Source organism: Alosa alosa, chromosome 19 (genome assembly GCF_017589495.1).
Source record: "Alosa alosa isolate M-15738 ecotype Scorff River chromosome 19, AALO_Geno_1.1, whole genome shotgun sequence".
Taxonomy (NCBI): domain Eukaryota; kingdom Metazoa; phylum Chordata; class Actinopteri; order Clupeiformes; family Clupeidae; genus Alosa; species Alosa alosa.
Window position 1 is genome coordinate 7,952,684 of NC_063207.1, and position 19,257 is coordinate 7,971,940.

A 19,257-nucleotide genomic window follows, 5' to 3' on the forward strand; every position below is an offset into this window, starting at 1 on the left:
TCTGTCTTGTTTACTGATGAAACAAAATGCTTAAAGATGTACGGTGTGGAGATGACATAGCTAGCTGTAGTCCCTACGCAAGTCCTAAACACATTGGATAGAGAATGTTAACACCACTGTTTTTTCACACTGATTTGGTAATGGAGGTTCTGTGCTTCATAAGGTTGACTTGGAGTCGATTCCAAATAAATACCACATCTTGACATACGACGACATGCTTTATAAACTCGTTGATTTTATTTTTTTCTTCATTAGTTTTCTATTCCTTAGGCAACAAGGCATGGTTCAGTGTCTAGAGTTCAGTAGTTCATAGGGTATGGTATGCTGTAGTCACAAGAACATCTTGCAAAGCGCTGAAGAATGTAAGATGGCGGGTTGCGCCTCAGGACCAGATGCCGGAACGTTCTCTCTTGCGGCGGACTATGGTGGCCACGTCCTGTTTGAGCGCCGTGACGCTCAGCTCCAACTGCTCCCCAAAGTCCCTTAGCAGGCGAGACTGCTCGTCCACGAACAGCCTCAGGCCCAACAGGTCTGCCTCCTCCTAAACACACACCAGGGATGAAGACACATTCTGGATGGAATGCTAATCTGATAGCCATAATGCCTAACTAAGAACTGTCATGCTTGTCAATCATTCAGTGACAATCATCCACAATGATCTATCTCTCTTACACACACACACACTCACACAGAATCTCTTTTTCTATGTTAATCATCTGTCAATAGTCTAAAGAAGACAAGGAGTTCAGAAAGTCAAACATAGAGCCATGTCATCAGTCCACATACACAGTATGATAAGCTATTAGATAAATCCATACACGAAGTAGGAATGTATTCATACCTCATCATTTTGTATCACTCTCTCCAATATGTCGAGCACAACTAGTTGTGAGCTGTATAATTGCGATTTCACAGCAAAAAACCCTAGAAACTTCGCTCAGATAAAAACAACCCTCCCAAACTGTGTGTGTGTCTCAAAGTGACTTACATACTGTATGTCAGCTATATTACAAGGGATCACGTTGTCGCCGTAGCAACTCAGGGTTAAGTGCCTTGCTCAAGGGCACAACGGTGGAAACCGGGAATTGAACCGACAACTTTCAGGCTATGCCTGCCCAGCTCCTTAACCACTACAATACCACGGCCCACAGCAAAACCTGCTTTTCTTGCGCAGTGAGGCAGCTGTGGCCGCAGAACAGACACAAGGAGGCTCTGAGGGAGTTTCTTTGAGCATCAAACAAATTGGCCCGTACGGGGATCGAACCCGCGGCCTTGGCGTTATTAGCACCACGCTCTAACCAACTGAGCTAACCGGCCACAATCTGCCCTGTCTCTGTGTCTGTGTGTGTGCGTGCATGCGTGCACGCGCGTGTGTGTGCAAGACTCACGCTGGGCCGGTGCCGACGCAGCCTCTGCAGCTGGGCCCTGAGGGACGTCATGCTGTGGTAGAACACCTTGAGTGCGCGGGCCAGCTCCGCATCACAGCTGGGCCGCAGGCTGCCGTGCCGTTCCACTCTCCCACGGCCGCCCTCTGGTCCTGGGCCTACACACACACACACGCGCACGCACACACACACACGCGTGGACAGAGTCAAGAGATGTATCTGTGAAATTCAGATTTTTTGTGAATCTGTGATTGTAACATCTCCCAACTGTGAAAAGGAAATGTATACAAAAGTATGAAAGTGCAGGAAATGTATCCTGGTGTGTGTGTGTGTGTGTGTGTGTCTGTGTGTGTGTGTGTGTGTGTGTGTGTGTGTGTGTGTGTGTGTGTGTGTGTGTGTGTGTGTGTCTGTGTGTGTGTGTGTCTGTGTGTGTGTGTGTGTGTGTGTGTGTGTGTGTGTGTGTGTGTCCGTCCGTGTGCGTGTGTGTGTGTAATACCTCTGTTGAGCTGTTCTCTCAGTGAGCTGTTCTCCTTCCTCAGCGCCGCGTTGGCGCTCCTCAGCTGTTCCATGTCCTGGTGAAGAGCCCTCAGAGATGACCTGAGGTCCGACACTGAGGCTGGACACTCCAGCATCTACACACACACAAACACACACACACACACACACACACACACACCAATAGACATACACACTTATACATACATACTGTACATACAAATGGGAACACACACACACATACTCACTTAGGGACAGAAACGTAAACATGCACAAAGGGACAGAGACAAAACATGTCAGTGAGAGAGGTGGGAAAGAGTGCATGGGAACTAACAGAAGCGTGGAGTGCTGGCAAGTGTAGCAAGTTTGTGTGTGTGTGTGTGCGCGAGTGTACAGTATATGTGTGTGTGTGCACTCACAGATGGGTCTGGTGCGCTGGCCTTGTCGATGATAAAGCTGCCCTCTGGGGTCAGCCTCAGTCCCTCCAGGGAGGACACCATATCAGCACAGCCCTCTAAGGACGGACACACACACACAAACACACACACGCACTCATGCACGCGCACACACACACACACACACACACACACACACGCTCATGCATGCCAGCACACACACACACACACACACACACACACGTTCTTACAGCATTTCAGCACACGAGTTTGGAAACAGGGACAATTTTGTCAAAACACTACAAAGAATTAATGCATGTAGCAGAACACCTCATATCTTTTACAAAATGGAACACTACGGTCAAAAACACACAATTATTTACCAACCCTCTTACTGAGTCGTACCACAGAGGTACGCACCCTCTTACTTATCATTAGGGAGCACACACAGGGAGCACACACACGTTGAGTCCACGTTGTTTTCATCTGTGGCACCATGTCAGCACATTCCTCATGATCACATAATTCTCTGTCCCAGTATGCCCACACTGCTGATGGGCTTGCTGGACACGTCCTACGAGGTGTGTGTGTGTGTGTGTGTGTATGTGTGTGTGTGCGCGCGCATATGCATGTGTGTGTCTGTGTATGTGCATATGTGTGTGTCTGTGTGTGTGAGTGTGTGTGTGTGTGTGTGTGTGTGTGTGTGTGTGTGTGTGTGTGTGTGTGTGTGTGTGTGTGTGTGTGTGTGCGCATATGCTGGACCAGTCCTACAAGATGTGTGCGTGCGTGCGTTGCCTCACCCTGCAGTCCCCACAGCTCTAGCACCAGTGCGCTGCTCTGCAGGTAGTTCAGCAGGTCCTGAGAGGTGCGCATGGCGCTGAAGTGAACTCGGTGCTCCAGGAGTGGGTTGGCGTTGTGCCACACGGCTGGAGTGTAGAAGCTCTGAGGACAGTCATACACCCGGAGGCTGCACACCAGAGCACCACATCAATTACACTCAACTGCCGTTTGCTATCAGTAAACTGTGCTTGTGTCAGTAGACGCCATGTGGCATTCTATTCTAGAACGTCTCAACTTAAAAGTATGTGAGGGAGACAGTATGACTGAGGACTAATTAATTCAATTTCTCAGGCAGAAAGCTGGAGAGAGAGAGAGAGGGAGGGAGGGAGGGAGGGAGGGAGAAGGGAAAATGTCTTGGATGTCTCGCTGCCACCAAATGCTATCTTAGAAGGCAGGGTGTTTTTGGAAAGACCCAATGTGACAAGAGAACTAATTAGTTTCTCAAGCAGAGGAAAAAACGGACACAAAGACACAAAAGGAGATAGGATCAGTTATAGTCCCAGGCCAGGTCTCTGAGTTCAGTCTATTTTAGCATTTGAGAGGCACGCCCAAGAGTTTCAAAAGAGTTTTCATGAATCAGGCGAGTGTTGGGAAATTACTCCAGCATTCCAAATGTTTTTTCTTGCTCTGAAAACACCCCTCCTAATAACCTTCAGTGGGAATTTACAAAGCCTGAAAACTTTCACAGTAACATCAGAATAACAGCATCCCAATACAGCAAGGCTTGGGCAGATATGTTAGCCTGATTCATATTATTCCTGGTAACATGATTTCCAAACCTGTTTGGCAACAGAGAATCATGCTTACCCAATCTGCACTCCTCTGTTCTTGGCCTCTTTGAGCCACCGTAGGCCACAGCACTGCTCCAGGAAGAGCTGAAAGTCCAGCCGCTTGCCAAGAAGCTCTGTGGGGTCAATCAGGATGTCCTCCTCTCCTAGAGGTCTAAACAAACACACACACACACACACACACACACACACACACACACACACACACACACACACACACACACACACAGAGAGAGTGAGGCAAAGCAAATGGTCAGGATTTTCCTTGATCAGAAGGTTTGTATTAACATTGATTTAATTACATTACAGTCACTTACAGAGACTCTACAGTGACCCAGTACAGCATATCAAGGCAGACTGCACCACATGCAGGAGTGCACAAACAGATTTACAGCCACAATCATGGCAATGTTTACAGGCATGTCTTCAAGTGATTTAGGAGATCCACTCACCCAAATGGCCTCACAGTAACAGTAGCAGTCACAATAGCCGTTCTACTCTCAGCCTACAAAGGAGATGGTGCTAAACTAGAGTGTTACCCACAATGCCATGCTGCCCGATCTACACCAAAGTACCCTTAAGTGTTACCCACAATCCCATGGGGCTGCAGGGCAGCAGCTGCGCCTGCAGGATGGCCTCCTCGGTCCCCTCCGGCCCCAGCACCTCCACCTGCTCCTCCAGGGGGATGCGGAAGGCCAGCGACTGCAGCCACAGGTGAGCACTGCCCAGGTGCAGCGGCTCCAGAGGGTCCCAGAAAGGGTCGCGGTCCCGGGCTAGCACCAAGCGCTTGGACCCCGACCCCTGCCCCTCCCCCAACGCGCTCTCCGCCTGCTGCTGCTGCTGCTTCTGCTGGTGGTACACCTCCTCCATCAGGAACTTACGGTTGATGAACTTGGCCTTCGACCACATCCACACCTACAACATGTGGAGATAGAGACCGGTGATACACAATGCACAGAGAAGACCATCAATCTTTGGGAAGTGACAATATTCTTCAGAGCTGTTGCCTCTGCATCAACATATGAGCATGAGGTCACTGATTTGAGGGTGTTTCAGTAAACATGCCAGAAACGTTTAAACGCCATCTACTGTGTCACCATCTACTGTGAACTTCAACACTGACTTGATCGTTCTGACCATAATAATCTGATGTCGTGAGCAACACACTAGCCAGGTGCTGCAATAGATCCCCCCAAAGGGTTTGAACGATTCAGTGCTTGTAATTTCATTCTGCTGCTGGGTAGCGCTCCAGATCAGCTGAATATGGTAAAGGGGGGTTGATGACAGACGCTGTGTCCTCGGAGGGAAACGGGCTGCGGGTAACGCTAACCAAAGAGAGTCAGCTGGTTCACTGAGGGCCAAACGTGTGATTGCATTAAAGCATAACTACATTACTCTGTTATCCCCCAGAATGGTTTCAAAGACATGTCCTGTAATTTCATTTTAATCAGCCCACTCTTCCCATAAACATGTGCTGTTTTTCAGGTTTGGTTTTGAAATATGACACAACTCCTAGAATATGTAATATGTGGGCTGATTGCTACAAACACACAGACGCAGACACACACACACACACACACACACACACACACACACACACACACACACACACACACACAACTACAGCTGTTGGTGATTTTGGCAGAGGTGCCTGTCCAAAAATACATCCTGCTGTTATCTGAAGGATTTATGGTCACTAGCGGGACAGATATCCACCTCACCTGCTTGTTTTCCAGGGATGTGACCCGTACAGCAATGTCCTTCTCAAGGTCACGCCCCCGACAGTCAGACATGGCCAGATTTTTAATCTCCAGCTTGAATTCCACCCCCTGATGACAGAAATGAAAAGACTGTTTCCATCGATACGCATCCATGTCTGTAATTAATGCATACAAACACATTGCATATAAAATCCCCATATAGCTCATAAGATCTGATATAAGATCAAGAATTCAATCAGAAGAGCAGAAGTACTGAGTCTCTGCTTTAGCAAATGAACAGTGTGAAAGATCACACACTCTTTGTTCAGTCTTCAGTGAACACAGAGCTCTCATCTGTGAAGGCTCAGCCAGAGCGTTCCTATCTGGCCACGTACCTGCTGATGCTTAATAGCAGATCAATAGTGTGTGGGGGCCTCAGTTCCAACTTAAAATAAAGGGCAATTCAGAGAGAATGAGGAGCGATAGCTATAATGATTACGGAATAACTGAAAGTATTCACAGCGCTTCACTTTTTCCACATTTTGTTATGTTTCAGGTGGACTCTAATCAAGTTGTAGAAGGACCATTGATAGAAGTAGGATGCACCAGAGCTCAATTACAAGCATCTTAACAAAGGGTCTGAATACTTATGTAAATGGAATAGTTCAGTCTTTTATTTTTTTTGTTGATTGTTGGAGTATTGAGTGTAGATTGATGAGAGAAAAAAAATGTAATCCATTTGAAGATCTGAAACATAACAAAGTGTGGGTGGGAAAAGTGAAGCGCATGTACTGTATGCACTGTATCTCCGCTGCTCTGTGTGGCCCTGACAACAGAGCCTGCGGATGCCGAGCCTGTACGAAGCCCTGTGCAGCACACAACCCAAAACACGACAGTCACATGCAGTAAGGACAAGCTGTTATAAGAAGTCCAAACACACAGATGAGATCCGAGAGGGTTAAAGCGGAGCTAGTAATCAAGGATCTTCGATGAGATTCTCCTACAAAAGCAGGAGACTAATAAGCAGTCCGTAGACAGTCATGACATGTTCTTCTCCCTCCCTCCCTCCCGCACTCACTTTACTGAGCTCCTGGCTCATCTGGTTGGCCTCGGTCACCATGGGGATGAGTTTGATGTAGTCATAAAACACAGCCAGCAGGCTGGGGTCCGTCTGGCTGGACTCCACACTGGGCTCTCCTGATGCTGAGGCAGGATTACTGATTAACCGCAGTGTCAGATGGACACACACACACACACACACACACACACACACACACACACATCACAAGCAAATACCACAAACACATACAAATCCACACACACACACACACACACACACACACACACACACACACACACACACACACACACACACACACACACCACAAATACCACAAACATACGTGCACACACATCACAAGCAAATACCACACACACACACACACACACACACACACACACACACAAACATCGCGAGAGCAAATAGCACACACACACCCTGGCTCTGGTCCTCGCACAGTGTGGGAATGTGGATGCCCTCAGCGGCTGCCAGCTCTGACTGAAAGTAGTCGTAGTCATAGCGACTCCAATCGTCTGCACCCCGCTCACAGGGGAAGCCAATGAACAGGTACGTGCTGCTGGAGCCCAGGATCAGCCGGTCCTGGACAACAACAACAACAGTCAACAACAACAGTCAACACTAACTACCAGCTAATAACATTATAACAGCATTGCATCACATAACTAGCCTAGAAATCTAGATGCACCCTAGCGGCAACAAATTTGCTGCCACGGTAGTATAGCAACTCTCCGTTGGCTTGCAAGCTGGAAAAATTAAACTTCGATCAGGCCAATCACATCGTGCATAGAGTCGGTAGGCGGGCTTAACATAATGATAGCGATGGTTGCGATGGTTCGGCGTGAATTCCCTGCTTCTTGAAAACAAAGAAGATGGATGTTGCTGTTGGCGAACAGCGTGACACGAGTTAAGGTGGGAAAACGCATTGGAATCATGAGTTGTAGCGCTATCCTATTGCGTGCAGAGGGAATTTAAAAGACAACTGTTTATCCCTTGGACTGAGCACTGCGAATGATGAGTCCCCAGACCCTACATTTTGACGTGGGTCTGGCTCGTCAGGCTATCACATAACAACATTATAACAACCTTACATTATATAGTGTATTAATCCACATGATTCAGTATCTACTTATCAATGTAGTGGCTGTATTGTGTAATCAGAATATAGTCCATATGTGATAATTGACTATCAGGGACTGAATGAGATCATGGGTCATAGACTAGGAAGACACTGGCTGTACAAACATTCATTTTATTTACATAAAACATAATGTATTTACATTTATAAACGTAGAGGTATATCTCTGTAGGGATCTGATGCATGTAGTTCGACACTCATACTGACATCTTTAGCCTCGTCAGTGGTGAAAAAGCAGTGGTTCACTTGATGTTTTGTACATGCCCTGTACAATTTCCATTTCATAGCCAATTCCATAGCCGTTTTTCATCCGTAGTGAAAATGTAGTCCCAAAATCTAAAAATAGAGCCCAACCATCCTGGTGTTCTCTATTAATTGAATTGACCTGACCTAAAACTAAATTAAATTGATACACACTCTCTCTCACACACACACACACCAGGTGCTGCAGCTCAGTGCGGTACGTAATGGGCAGGCCGTTCACCATGACCTTTGCCCCTGCCACAGGGGTTACGGAGACCCTGCGGTCCTCATTGGTGAAGACAGCATGTCTCTCTTGAATACTGGAGGGACAGACAGACAGAGAGGGACAGAGAGACAAAGGGAAGGTATGAGAGAGAGAAGAAATGGAACAAAGAGAGAGGTAGAGCAACACACAGAACAGACATACAAGTGAGTATAAAAACAACAAACCATTTCTCTCCGAGGTTATTCTGGATAATAATCATGCAAAAGGTGCTCATACGCTTAATGGTGTTTTAAGCCCCCAGGCAGCGCTGCCACCGTTGACTTTAAGGCACCTAATCCTAATCCTAACCCCAACCCTAATCCTAACCTTAACCCATGACTAACCCTAGCGCCTTCCAGGCAGTGCTGCCTTGAAGACAACGTTGGGGGCTTAAAACACCAAGAAACTGCTCATACATGTCCACCATTTTCTTAGAAACTTGTGTGCCAGTACAGCCCACAGAAAACACCCGTGATTATGCAAAGACTTTTGCAAAGATGCTTTGGTTTATGTAAAGCACATTAAATGACCCCTGGGTTTGAAATGTGCTATATAAATAAACTTGACTTGACAAGCCGTAATGTTGTACACACTCACCCTAAGCCTTTAATAGGGATGGCTCTAGATGTGCCTATGTGTGCTAGATCTGACAGGCCCACATCCCAATCACCTTCATAAAGACAGAAAACACAACATGAAACATTTAAAACATCAACGTCACATAAAAGGTTTATTAGAATAAATCACAATTAGGGTTAAAATCTAGAGGTCAAATTGCGCACACAAGAACATAGTGTCCTCAGGTGCGGTGAGAAATGCAAGCCTTCTCTGAAGGCAAACTCATGACCTTTTAATCCACACTGTCTCAGCTATAGACAATTAAAGGTGCTACATGTAAGAACGACCACTGGCGTTTACGTTCAAAATGGGTATTAAAGTCCAAAATCATCAAAACATCTGACAGCATTGCCCCCGCTCCCTTCCAGAAAGGGTTGCCTACTAGGTTGAGGATTCAACCCCCGTGAACCGAGCTGAGCTGAACTTGGTCATAAAAGTATTTCGTCATGTTTTATTAGTACAGTGACAGAACACTTTGTATATTTATCTATATGTGGTCAGTTCTGGCACCATGGCTACCTACAGGTAACTAACGATTGCTATTTAACGTCTGCAGAACACAAGTTGGCTATGTAAAATGAATTGCGGGTAACATTACATTGCGATAAGCTTGTCGGCGCCAGTATATAATAAAAAGTGCGTTGAAGTGTGATGGAAGATAAAGACTAGTATTTGTTGAAATATATTGAACATAAAGTGTATTTGTTCCCATTCATTACGTCCATATTCTCAATAGGCTGTTGCAGCACGTACACCACCAGCATTCTCAATAAACTATACCAATAAACAACCTACCAACCATGGTACGAATGAATTCATTTAATTTTTCAGTAGAAGCCTACATTCAATCAATGTAAGGTTACAACGTTTCACGGTTTACCAATGCTACAAACAGTAAAGGCCAATGCCCACTGGCGGAGTCTAGTGACGCCAAAGTTTAGAACTCCATTACTTTTAATGGAGCAAAGCCCTCTGACGGAGTCTGACGCGTGTCGACACCAAAGTTTGAAAAAATGTTCTATCTCTTGAGCGTCTAATCCATATATGCAAATGTGGTCACCACCAGTGGGCGTTGGCCTTAATTGCTGTGTGATTGGTAAACTGGCAGAAGGTGGCGCAAACTCAAAACATAAACAGTATTTGTGGGCCGCAGATGAATGTTTAAATTGTGTTTATCCAGGCTGTCCCATTGTTGTCAGTATTTGAAAATAACATGTTTCCTTCATTTCTGATGGCATTATGGTCATTTTATGATTTTTTTCGGTCTATGACCGCTTGGACTTACCCTCCTGGATGAAGAGCTTCACCACGCCAGAGAGCTGTGGGTCCTCGTTGATGTTCAGCATGTAGGGATGCATCTGCATCATCCGCCGTTCCTATGGAAACCAGAGAGAAATGATTTGAGGAATATGGTGTGCTGTTATTTTGGGATTTATGAGCATATATTTTATAAAAAATAAAGAGATACCCGCACACTGTTATATATGCTACCAGTTGGTTATATTATACATATTTGACTGTAACAATAAATCCTGAATCTTAAATGTTGAATGTTGAATTGTAAATGTGGAACTTAAGACTCTCTCACACACAGACTCTCTCTCTCTCACACACACACACACACACACCTGTGTGATGGTGGCGTACTGCATCTCCCAGTCCTTGAGTGCCTCCTGGAGGTGCTGCTCCCACAGGGTCTGAATGGCTTTGATCTGCATCTCATTATGGGTCAGCAGCCTACGCAACTCCTCTAAAACACACACACACACACACACACACACACACATGCACACACACACACACACACGCACATGCACACACACACATGCACACACACACACACACACACATATGCACTCACACACACATACACACACACACATGCACACACACATGCACACACACACACACACACACACACACACACACACACACACACACACACACACTGTGTCTGTCAGTGTGTATAGTGTGAGTGTATGCCTGCGTGCGTGTGTGTGTGTGCATGTGTGTGTATGCATGTGTGTGTGTGTGTGTGTGTGTGATGACAATGTGTGTGTGTCGATGATGTGTGTGTGTGTATGTGCGCGTCATGTATGTATGTGTGTGTGTTATGTGTAATGTGTGTGTATTGTGTGTGTGTGTGTGTGTGTGTGTGTGTGTGTGTGTGTATGAGTGTGTATATGTGTGTGTGTGTGTGTGTGTATGTGTGTGTGTGTGTGTGTGTGTGTGTGTGTATGAGTGTGTATAGGGTGCGTGTGTGTGCATACGTGTGTGTGTTTGAGTGTGTATAGGGTGCATGTGTGTGTGTGTGTGTATGAGTGTGTATAGGGTGCGTGTCATACTGGTCTCCTCCTCTGTCTTGCGTCCCTCCTGCCCCAGCCGGCTGAGGCGAAGCACCAGTTTGGCATTCTCCGCCTTCAGCTCCTTGACCAGGCGCTCAGTGGGGCTCTCGTTGACCACAGCTTTATTCTGAATCCGTTTCGCCCTGCACATACAGAGAAGCCATGACCGCACATTAGAGTGCCTCTCTCTCTTCACATTCAGCCAGTGGACAGAGGGGACATCAAGGGGTGAATCACCTTTCTGCATAACGAAGTGTAGACAAGGACTCCTCATAGCAAATGTCTGAGGGACTCAGAGTTGCGATCTGAAGGAAACAAGAGAGGATTGAAGAGAGATCATGATGCATATAGAGATATCGACATAGGAGTGTGAAGCAGTGTGTGTCGGGGACACAATTCTGTGGAAAAAGCACCCACATCTGGTTATTCTCAACTACACACACACACACACACACACACACACACACACACACACACACACACACACACCGTGTGTCAACCACAAACAGAGCTGAACTGAGTAAGGTTTTACCATGACGGTGCGGCTGTTGCCCCCCAGTGCAGACTGCAGGAGTTTGGTGAGCACAGAGTCTCTGTAGGGGATGTGCACCGCCTTCTTCCCCAACGCAGCATCTGCCAGAGAGCTAGCACACCAAGCACAGCCAACACAGTCAAACACAGCCAAACATACCAAACACACCTAATCACACCAAACACAGCCGAACACAGTCAAACACAGCCAAACATACCAAACACACCCAAGCACACCAAGCACAACCAACACAGTCAAACACAGCCAAATATACCAAACACACCAAACACACCCAAACACACCAAGCATAGCCAAACACAGCCAAACACATACGAAAACACCAAACACAGAAAAACACAGCCAAACACACCAAACACAGAAAAACACAGCCAGACACACCAAACAGCCAATCAGAGCCAAACACAGCCGAACACACCCAAACACAGCCAAACATACCAAACACAGCCAAACACATGCGAAAACACCAAACACAGCCAAACACACCAAACACAGAAAAATACAGCCAGACACACCAAACACAGCCAAACACTCCAAACAGCCAATCACAGCCAAACACAGCCAAACACACGGAACACCGTCCAAACACACCAATCACAGCCAAACACACCTAAATATACCCAAACACACGCAAAACAGTTCAAACACATCAATCAGAGCAAACAACATGACATTTCTCATCAACATTTCAATGGCACAATGATGTACAGGTATTTCACACTGAATAAAATATTGAGTTTAACTTTCTAGATTCATTTTAAGTCTAGACACAATGAAATACAGTGTCTGTCTTTGCTTGCAGCGTTTTTTAAAGTGCAAAATGGTGATGAAGATGGTGAAGTGTCCCTTGGGACTGTCCGAGACCTGATGACGTTGCCCAGTGTGGTGAGGCTGACATTGATGGCCGTGCCCTCCTTCAGCCGGTCGGCCTCCAGGCCTGAACTCCGCTGCCGCTCGCTGCCTGCCAGGTCCACCAGGTTAATGTTGGACTGCTTGGTGATGTTCTCCTTGGAGAAGATCTGTGAGTGAATACAGTGAAACACACAAGAGTAACGTGTCTATTCAGCAGACAACTGTACTCCACATAAACACACCACTTGCAAGTATTAGAGATATTTACATGTCCTTATGTCTGCATGTGAGTGTTTGAGGTAAGTGTTATTTTGGTGGTCTATATGAAACAGAAAGAGACAGACAGAAAGAGATAGAGGGCCCTATCTTAGCGATCTAAATGGTCACTGGCGAATAGCTTAAATAAATTTAGGGGTTTGTCCAGTCCATATTGGCAGTGGTTTTGTTATCAAACATCAGGCGCCTGGCAGAATCAGTCATCAGAATGATCAGTCATGGATGTGTTTTGGGCGTTACATCCTTTAAACCAATGAGAATGACATCTGTCATTCCCTTTAACAGCAAGCAGCGCAACTTCAAACAGCGCTTCGGTATTCAGTGTCTTCAGCTGAGCTTCATATGCGCCTTTCACTATAGACCAGATTTTTCTTGGTCAGTGGTGTAATGCCTTTTGTAATGCAGACCACACCTTAGGTCTTTAATTGCCACACCCATGGGCGCATCGTGTAATAAAAGAGAAGGGCATGGCGAAAAACTCAAGTGTAAGATAGGAATACCCTTTGCAGTGTAAAAGCCAGCCTCAGCCCCAGCCCCAGATGAAAGCCTGGCCTCTGGCTGTGTGACCTGTTTGAGCTGTGCGATGATGAGCATGTGTGACCTGTGTGACCTGTGCGATGATGAGCATGTGTGACCTGTGTGACCTGTGCGATGATGAGCATGCGTGACCTGTTTGAGCTGTGCGATGATGAGCATGCGTGACCTGTTTGAGCTGTGCGATGATGAGCATGCGTGACCTGTTTGAGCTGTGCGATGATGAGCATGCGTGACCTGTTTGAGCTGTGCGATGATGAGCATGTGCGAGCGGCTGCTGTTGGCGTTCATGTGGGTGGCGGCGGTGGTGCGGGTGCGCGTCCCCTGCTCCATCAGCTGTTCCACCCGCGTGGCGCTGTCGCACGGAACCCGGCGCAGGCCTTCCACGTAGAACCCCCGCAGCTGGTCCTCACGCACGCGCAGTCCGCCAAGAGAGCGGCCGCCTCGGGACAGCAGGTCAATCACCTGTGGTCAGGGCAGTCTCCATCAGTTACATACACACACACACACACACACACACACAGCAATGCACAGATGCTGTATGAGTTCATGATGCTGACGGGAGAGCTAGGACATGGTTCCAAGCTTTTGCAACTGAATTTCAATGAAATTCAATCTATTTTAGTTTTTAAAATACTGTAATATATCTATAACACTATTTTAGCATTTTAGTTTTTAAAATACTGTAATATACCCAACACTGGCCGAGGCTTGAGGCAAAGTGAGGTGTTCCGTGGAATGTTGAGGAACCCAATGCGTTTTTATACAGGCCCATGAAATAGGCTATTTTTAAATGCATTATACTCATTAAATGCATGCTTCTTAATCGAAAAGCTCAGTCAAAAATCATGTCAGCATATGTCTATCGCTGTGGTCTCTATACAGACTCTCTGCATAAACAAAATATGGGTATACACACCCCTGTTATAGCCCATAATAATGTGTGTGACATAATGTTATCAGAAAACATAAGTCAGTGTGACTTGGCGTTTTGGTTTGACCTTTGGTGTACTTTAGCCCGATAAAGGTTGATAACCTCTGATCTAGATCTCTCACCCAGGTTGGTCACCAATGGCCCAGCCAACTCACTGTAGATATACATGTGCCATAGAGTGGTGGTTTTTGACTATCAAGAGCTGTTGGATTTGGTTTTAGAATGAAGAGATATTAATGATGGCCGATTACCTGCTCATTATAAATCTCCAGCATGCTAAAAAACACCTAGACATTGGAGGAAAAGAGAAACAGAATCATAATTAAACAGTAAAAAAAGAAAGATAAAATAAAAGCATTTCCATGACCGTTTGACTTTCCTGGAAAAGTTGGATACCTGGCACTGGCAGCTGTCCTGGTTGGCCCTCACAGCCTGGAAGAGTCTCTCGCACAAGGTGGGCACCAAGCCCTTATTGGGGCCGTAGCCAACCATGGAGTAGCTCTTCCCCGAGCCCGTCTGGCCGTACGCCAACAGGGTGGCATTGTAGCCCTGCAAAGCATTCTCCAGGATGCCCTGTCCAAGGTCATTGAATACACTCCCCTGTGTGCAATGATAATAAACCATGATTTCAGTGTGTTATCTGTGATCCACAGTGTGCTATAGCAAAGTCCTTTTAGGCAAGTCCTTCCACTCGGCGGCCATATAGCAATATTCTTTTTTCATCAAGGCCTACTTGACTAGTGTTCCCATACGCAGTCCTTGTGTTAACTGTAGCATGCACTCTCCTGTGTCCGAATGATTGACTGAATGCTACATTAGTGCTTCCCACACTAACACACACACACACACACACACACACACACACAATTAATAGAAATAAAGTCTCCTGATACAGGCTGTTGTCAGGTACTAATTAATGTGTGCATTATTCATGTATGCTTTGTAATCACTGAAAATACCATAATTTCCCAACTATTAGCCAAGGTTTATACATTGATTTTAAAAAAAGTCTTCAGCTATGAGGTTAATAAACAGGGGCAGTTAATATATCGTTTTGATTTTTTTTCAGAAAATTACACAGAAAATTACTCTACATATAAATTGAATTGCCCCAAAGTATATTTTAGAGTGGGTACAGGGTGCCGCCCAGGCTGCTTGTGCCTGGAGAAGCCCCTGCCGCTTCATTACCTGATCTGCATAGCGTCCACCTGGCTCCTCGGCAGCAAACAGGCCGTCCCTGTTCCTGACGAAGCCGCTGTGAGACCAGTACGCGTAGTCGAAGGTGAAGGTTCGTCGCACGTGTGGGTTGCGGGGGTCCTGGATCGTGATGGTGTTTGCCGCCATGGACACCACGCAGCGGCTTCCTGCCTCTCTCTCCCTCTAGAAATAAACAGCACATCTCTCAACACCCCATCTAAACGTTCATCTGCTTCCATCAGCATTGATAACCAAAACAGCACATCAACAGAAAGACGCTACTACACCCAGGCTTAGTAGATAAACAGGCTTGACATGGCTTGACCGCACGGACCTTGTTGAAAGGCCTGACCCGTACTGCCACTTTTATGCAGTCTTTGCCGGCCATCTCCTCTCCCTTCTGTGCTTGTGCCGTGTTTGTCAGCGGGCAGGCGGGGGGGGCATGGCGATGCCCTCTGGCCCTGACATACGAGGACTGGAGACGGAGCTGGTAATCAGAGCCAGGTAGCCACAGCCGAGCCATGGATCACTTTCACTGCATCACTCAGGACATTAATTATACAACAGCTTCAAACACAGCCGGGGGAGAACAGACTGCCCAATTATTGACCGTTCAAGCCCTCGTGTCTATTTTTGTTATCTGTGTGTTTTCATTTAAATTTATATCTTTCATGGCATGGAAATGGTCCATAGTTGGCAAAGCTCATTGGACTCACGGTCCTGATGCAAAGTCACTATCCACCAGGCCATCCTTAAAAATATTTTTGTTTGCAGTAACAGCCAAAAAAAATAAAAATGGGTCGGTAGGTAGGTCAATATTTTTTTTTTCCAAGATTCAAAGTAAAACAAAAAGTTCAATTTTGGTCATGGTGATTACGTAGGAATGAATTTACACAAATGTGCATATCGTGACGTAACTGACTGGGTCTTAAACCCGTGCCTTCAGGCGCACCATTGCAAACATCATTCTGATGCAGGTTATATAGACCAGCCTTTCTCAAACTTCTTTGACCTGAGGCCCGGTCATGGCAGACTTTTGGGTCATAGGGCTCATCTACATGTACCCAGAAAGAAGGCTACAATAGCTCTTGGCCACGTTATATTGAAATTTGACTATACAATACTCAATGCTATACAGTATATTATACAGTCTCTGCTCTGTTTCTAAGGAAGTTCCAAAAAACAACGTCGTTCTATTAAGTTTCATTAAATAAATAAATAGCCTTCCAACAGGTTGAAGCGGAGCTTTGATACCAACGTTATCGATTAGTTTCAGTTTCTCTCGCGCAGACGCGCATTGAATGAATGCTCATACCACCACTTAATTGTAGGGCTCCATGTTTAATGACATCGATAGCAGAAACGTTTGTTTTCTTTTTTTCGTCGATCCGCGGTTTCTTGATCAACTGCGCAGCAAATTATCAGATGAAGCATCGGGCCTAATTTCACTCCACGACTCCGCTCCAGCAGTCTCCATGTTGCGGACCCATATTTCGAGAAATGCTGAATAGACCACAACCAATTTCAATACTCCGACACGGTCACCGCTAGACTAGGGGAGAAGGGATGAGAAAGATCTGGCCACAGTTCCTCCAGAACTTCGTGCCAAGTAAAAAGCGTTATCAGTTTGTGTGAATGAAACAAGCGTAGGCCATAGTGTGACATGCGTAAAACCAATGGTGTAGAGATGACGCCAAGTGAGCCACGCAAAGTGAGCCACGTTTGCATGTAGGCAATTTATATTCACAATACTTGGGCCTACTAAAATAAATATTATTTTATTGCATTTGTATTGGTATTGGTTGTTTAGAGTAAAAAAAACAATCGGTCGGTATTAACGCAAGTTTACAACCGGCAAGTCGGTCGGACTAAAAGGGGGAAAAACAAAAAATATTTGGGTCGGTTCTAAATTGACAGGGTCGGTCGGGTTACGGCAAACGAAAATATTTTTAAGGATGGCCCCACTATCAGTGGCGTGCACAGACATTTTGGGGGGCAGGTGCTCAGGAGGGGGGGGGGCACTTTTTAGCGCACGTGGAACACTTAATTATATAAAAAAAAAAATTACACGCACATGTTGAATGAAATTTGACTTGTGTTGTAATTAGTAAATCAATATACAATTAAGACAATAAAGAGACCAAAATGTGTTCATTTATGTTGCCTAACAAAACCTATACAACAGAAAACGTTCGTCTTAACACATAGATTTGCAATTGCAAACTCTACCGAAATTATTTGTAGCCTATGTGGTCGTCCTCACGTTATCTGTCATTGACTTGGGCTACAGCGTAAAACTTTATCAGGTGACCAGTCGGCTAAAAATGCTTAGTTGTTTGATGCTGTATGAGACATTTTACTGCACAACAAAATGATTACACGTTGGGCTTAGAGGGCAAACTGTACGATTTTACTTGATCTGTAAGACAATAAAGAGACCAAACAGTACGAGAGGGAGTTATAGTGGGCTACTGACTGTTGTCATTACATGAATGCAGATGGGCATTTTTCACAGGTAATGGGGGACTTCCCGTTTCTTCTGTCACAAATGAATGTGTTAATACATGTTGCCTAACAAAACATATACAACAGAAAACGTTCTTCTTAACACATAAATTTGCAAAATCTACCGAAATTATTTGTATGTGGTCGTCACGTTATCTGTCATTGATTTGGGCTACAGCGTAAAACTTTATCTAGCTTCATCTAACTAGTTTATCAGGTGACCAGTCGGCAAAAATGCTTGTTTGGGACTGAATGAGACATTTTACTGCACAACAAAATTATTGCATGTGGGCTTAGAGGGCAAACTGTAAGATTTTGCTTGATCTGTATGTTACCTGGCTGATGGGGCACGGGAGAAGCAGCCTGTCAGCGACCATGCCTGCTATCTGAAGACAGTTACTGAACTGTATGGTGCTGCGCATCTGGCGTGCCCTGCGCACGACCGCGCGAGTTCACATGACAAAGGAAGAGAGCTAGGCTGGTCGGGTGTGCGCAAGGAGGTATTGTTTCAGTCGTTTTTAATGGCTCAGGTTTTCAAAAGATCATTTCAAAACCGACCTCAGTAAAATCTTAATAATATTAATAATTAAAAAAAAAAAAAAAAAAAGTTTCAAAAGGGCATTTTCGTTGATAAAGGGCAACTTCCTAGTGCTTTAGCACCACCTAGTGTCTATGTATGCACGGCTATGACCACTATCCTATAAGTTGGGTGGCTAGGCTGGTGGATATTTTTTGGGGCCATGAGATGAGTTTACCTCTGAGATCTTGGCTTTATTATGACTTCAGTATCAGTATCAGTATGGTGTCAATGTTTGTTATGGTCTGTACACTGGGAAATGTACTGGCTATGCGGAGTACTGGACAAATCCTGACCTTGGTTATGGTTATGGTTACTTAGCAACTACTTTTGTCCAAAGCAACTTACAGAATATGAACATTAGAGTAGTCAGAAAGAGTTTTTTTGTTTCTTTTTTTTTAAAATGGTATGTTAAGCAAAATAACATTAATACGAATGATATCAATAACAATATCTAATATCAATAATGAACATATACAAAACAAAAACATAAATATAGTGTCTTTCCAGTAATTAATGACTGACATTATTTATTTACATAT

The 19,257-nt window shown here is 45.4% G+C and overlaps 1 protein-coding gene and 1 non-coding gene across 2 annotated transcripts; both read right to left on the bottom strand.

Annotated features, from left to right (window-relative positions):
• Positions 1–67: 67 nt before the first annotated feature.
• kif28 (kinesin family member 28) lies at positions 68–18,529 on the bottom strand. Its single transcript, XM_048228542.1, has 23 exons — positions 18,474–18,529; positions 15,625–15,816; positions 14,833–15,036; positions 14,688–14,723; positions 13,740–13,967; positions 12,705–12,859; positions 11,823–11,934; positions 11,528–11,595; positions 11,291–11,433; positions 10,574–10,695; positions 10,231–10,321; positions 8,925–8,997; positions 8,259–8,382; positions 7,101–7,263; positions 6,682–6,806; positions 5,625–5,732; positions 4,496–4,818; positions 3,923–4,057; positions 3,076–3,242; positions 2,300–2,394; positions 1,882–2,017; positions 1,389–1,543; positions 68–541 (listed from the first exon to the last, which is right to left on the bottom strand). Exons 1-23 carry the CDS (start codon positions 18,513–18,515, stop codon positions 383–385), a joined length of 3,156 nt encoding a protein of 1,051 aa, XP_048084499.1. The 5' UTR covers positions 18,516–18,529; the 3' UTR covers positions 68–382.
• Positions 1,244–1,317, bottom strand: trnai-aau. The gene has a single exon. It is a non-coding gene; the product is annotated as a tRNA-Ile (tRNA).
• Positions 18,530–19,257: the final 728 nt, after the last annotated feature.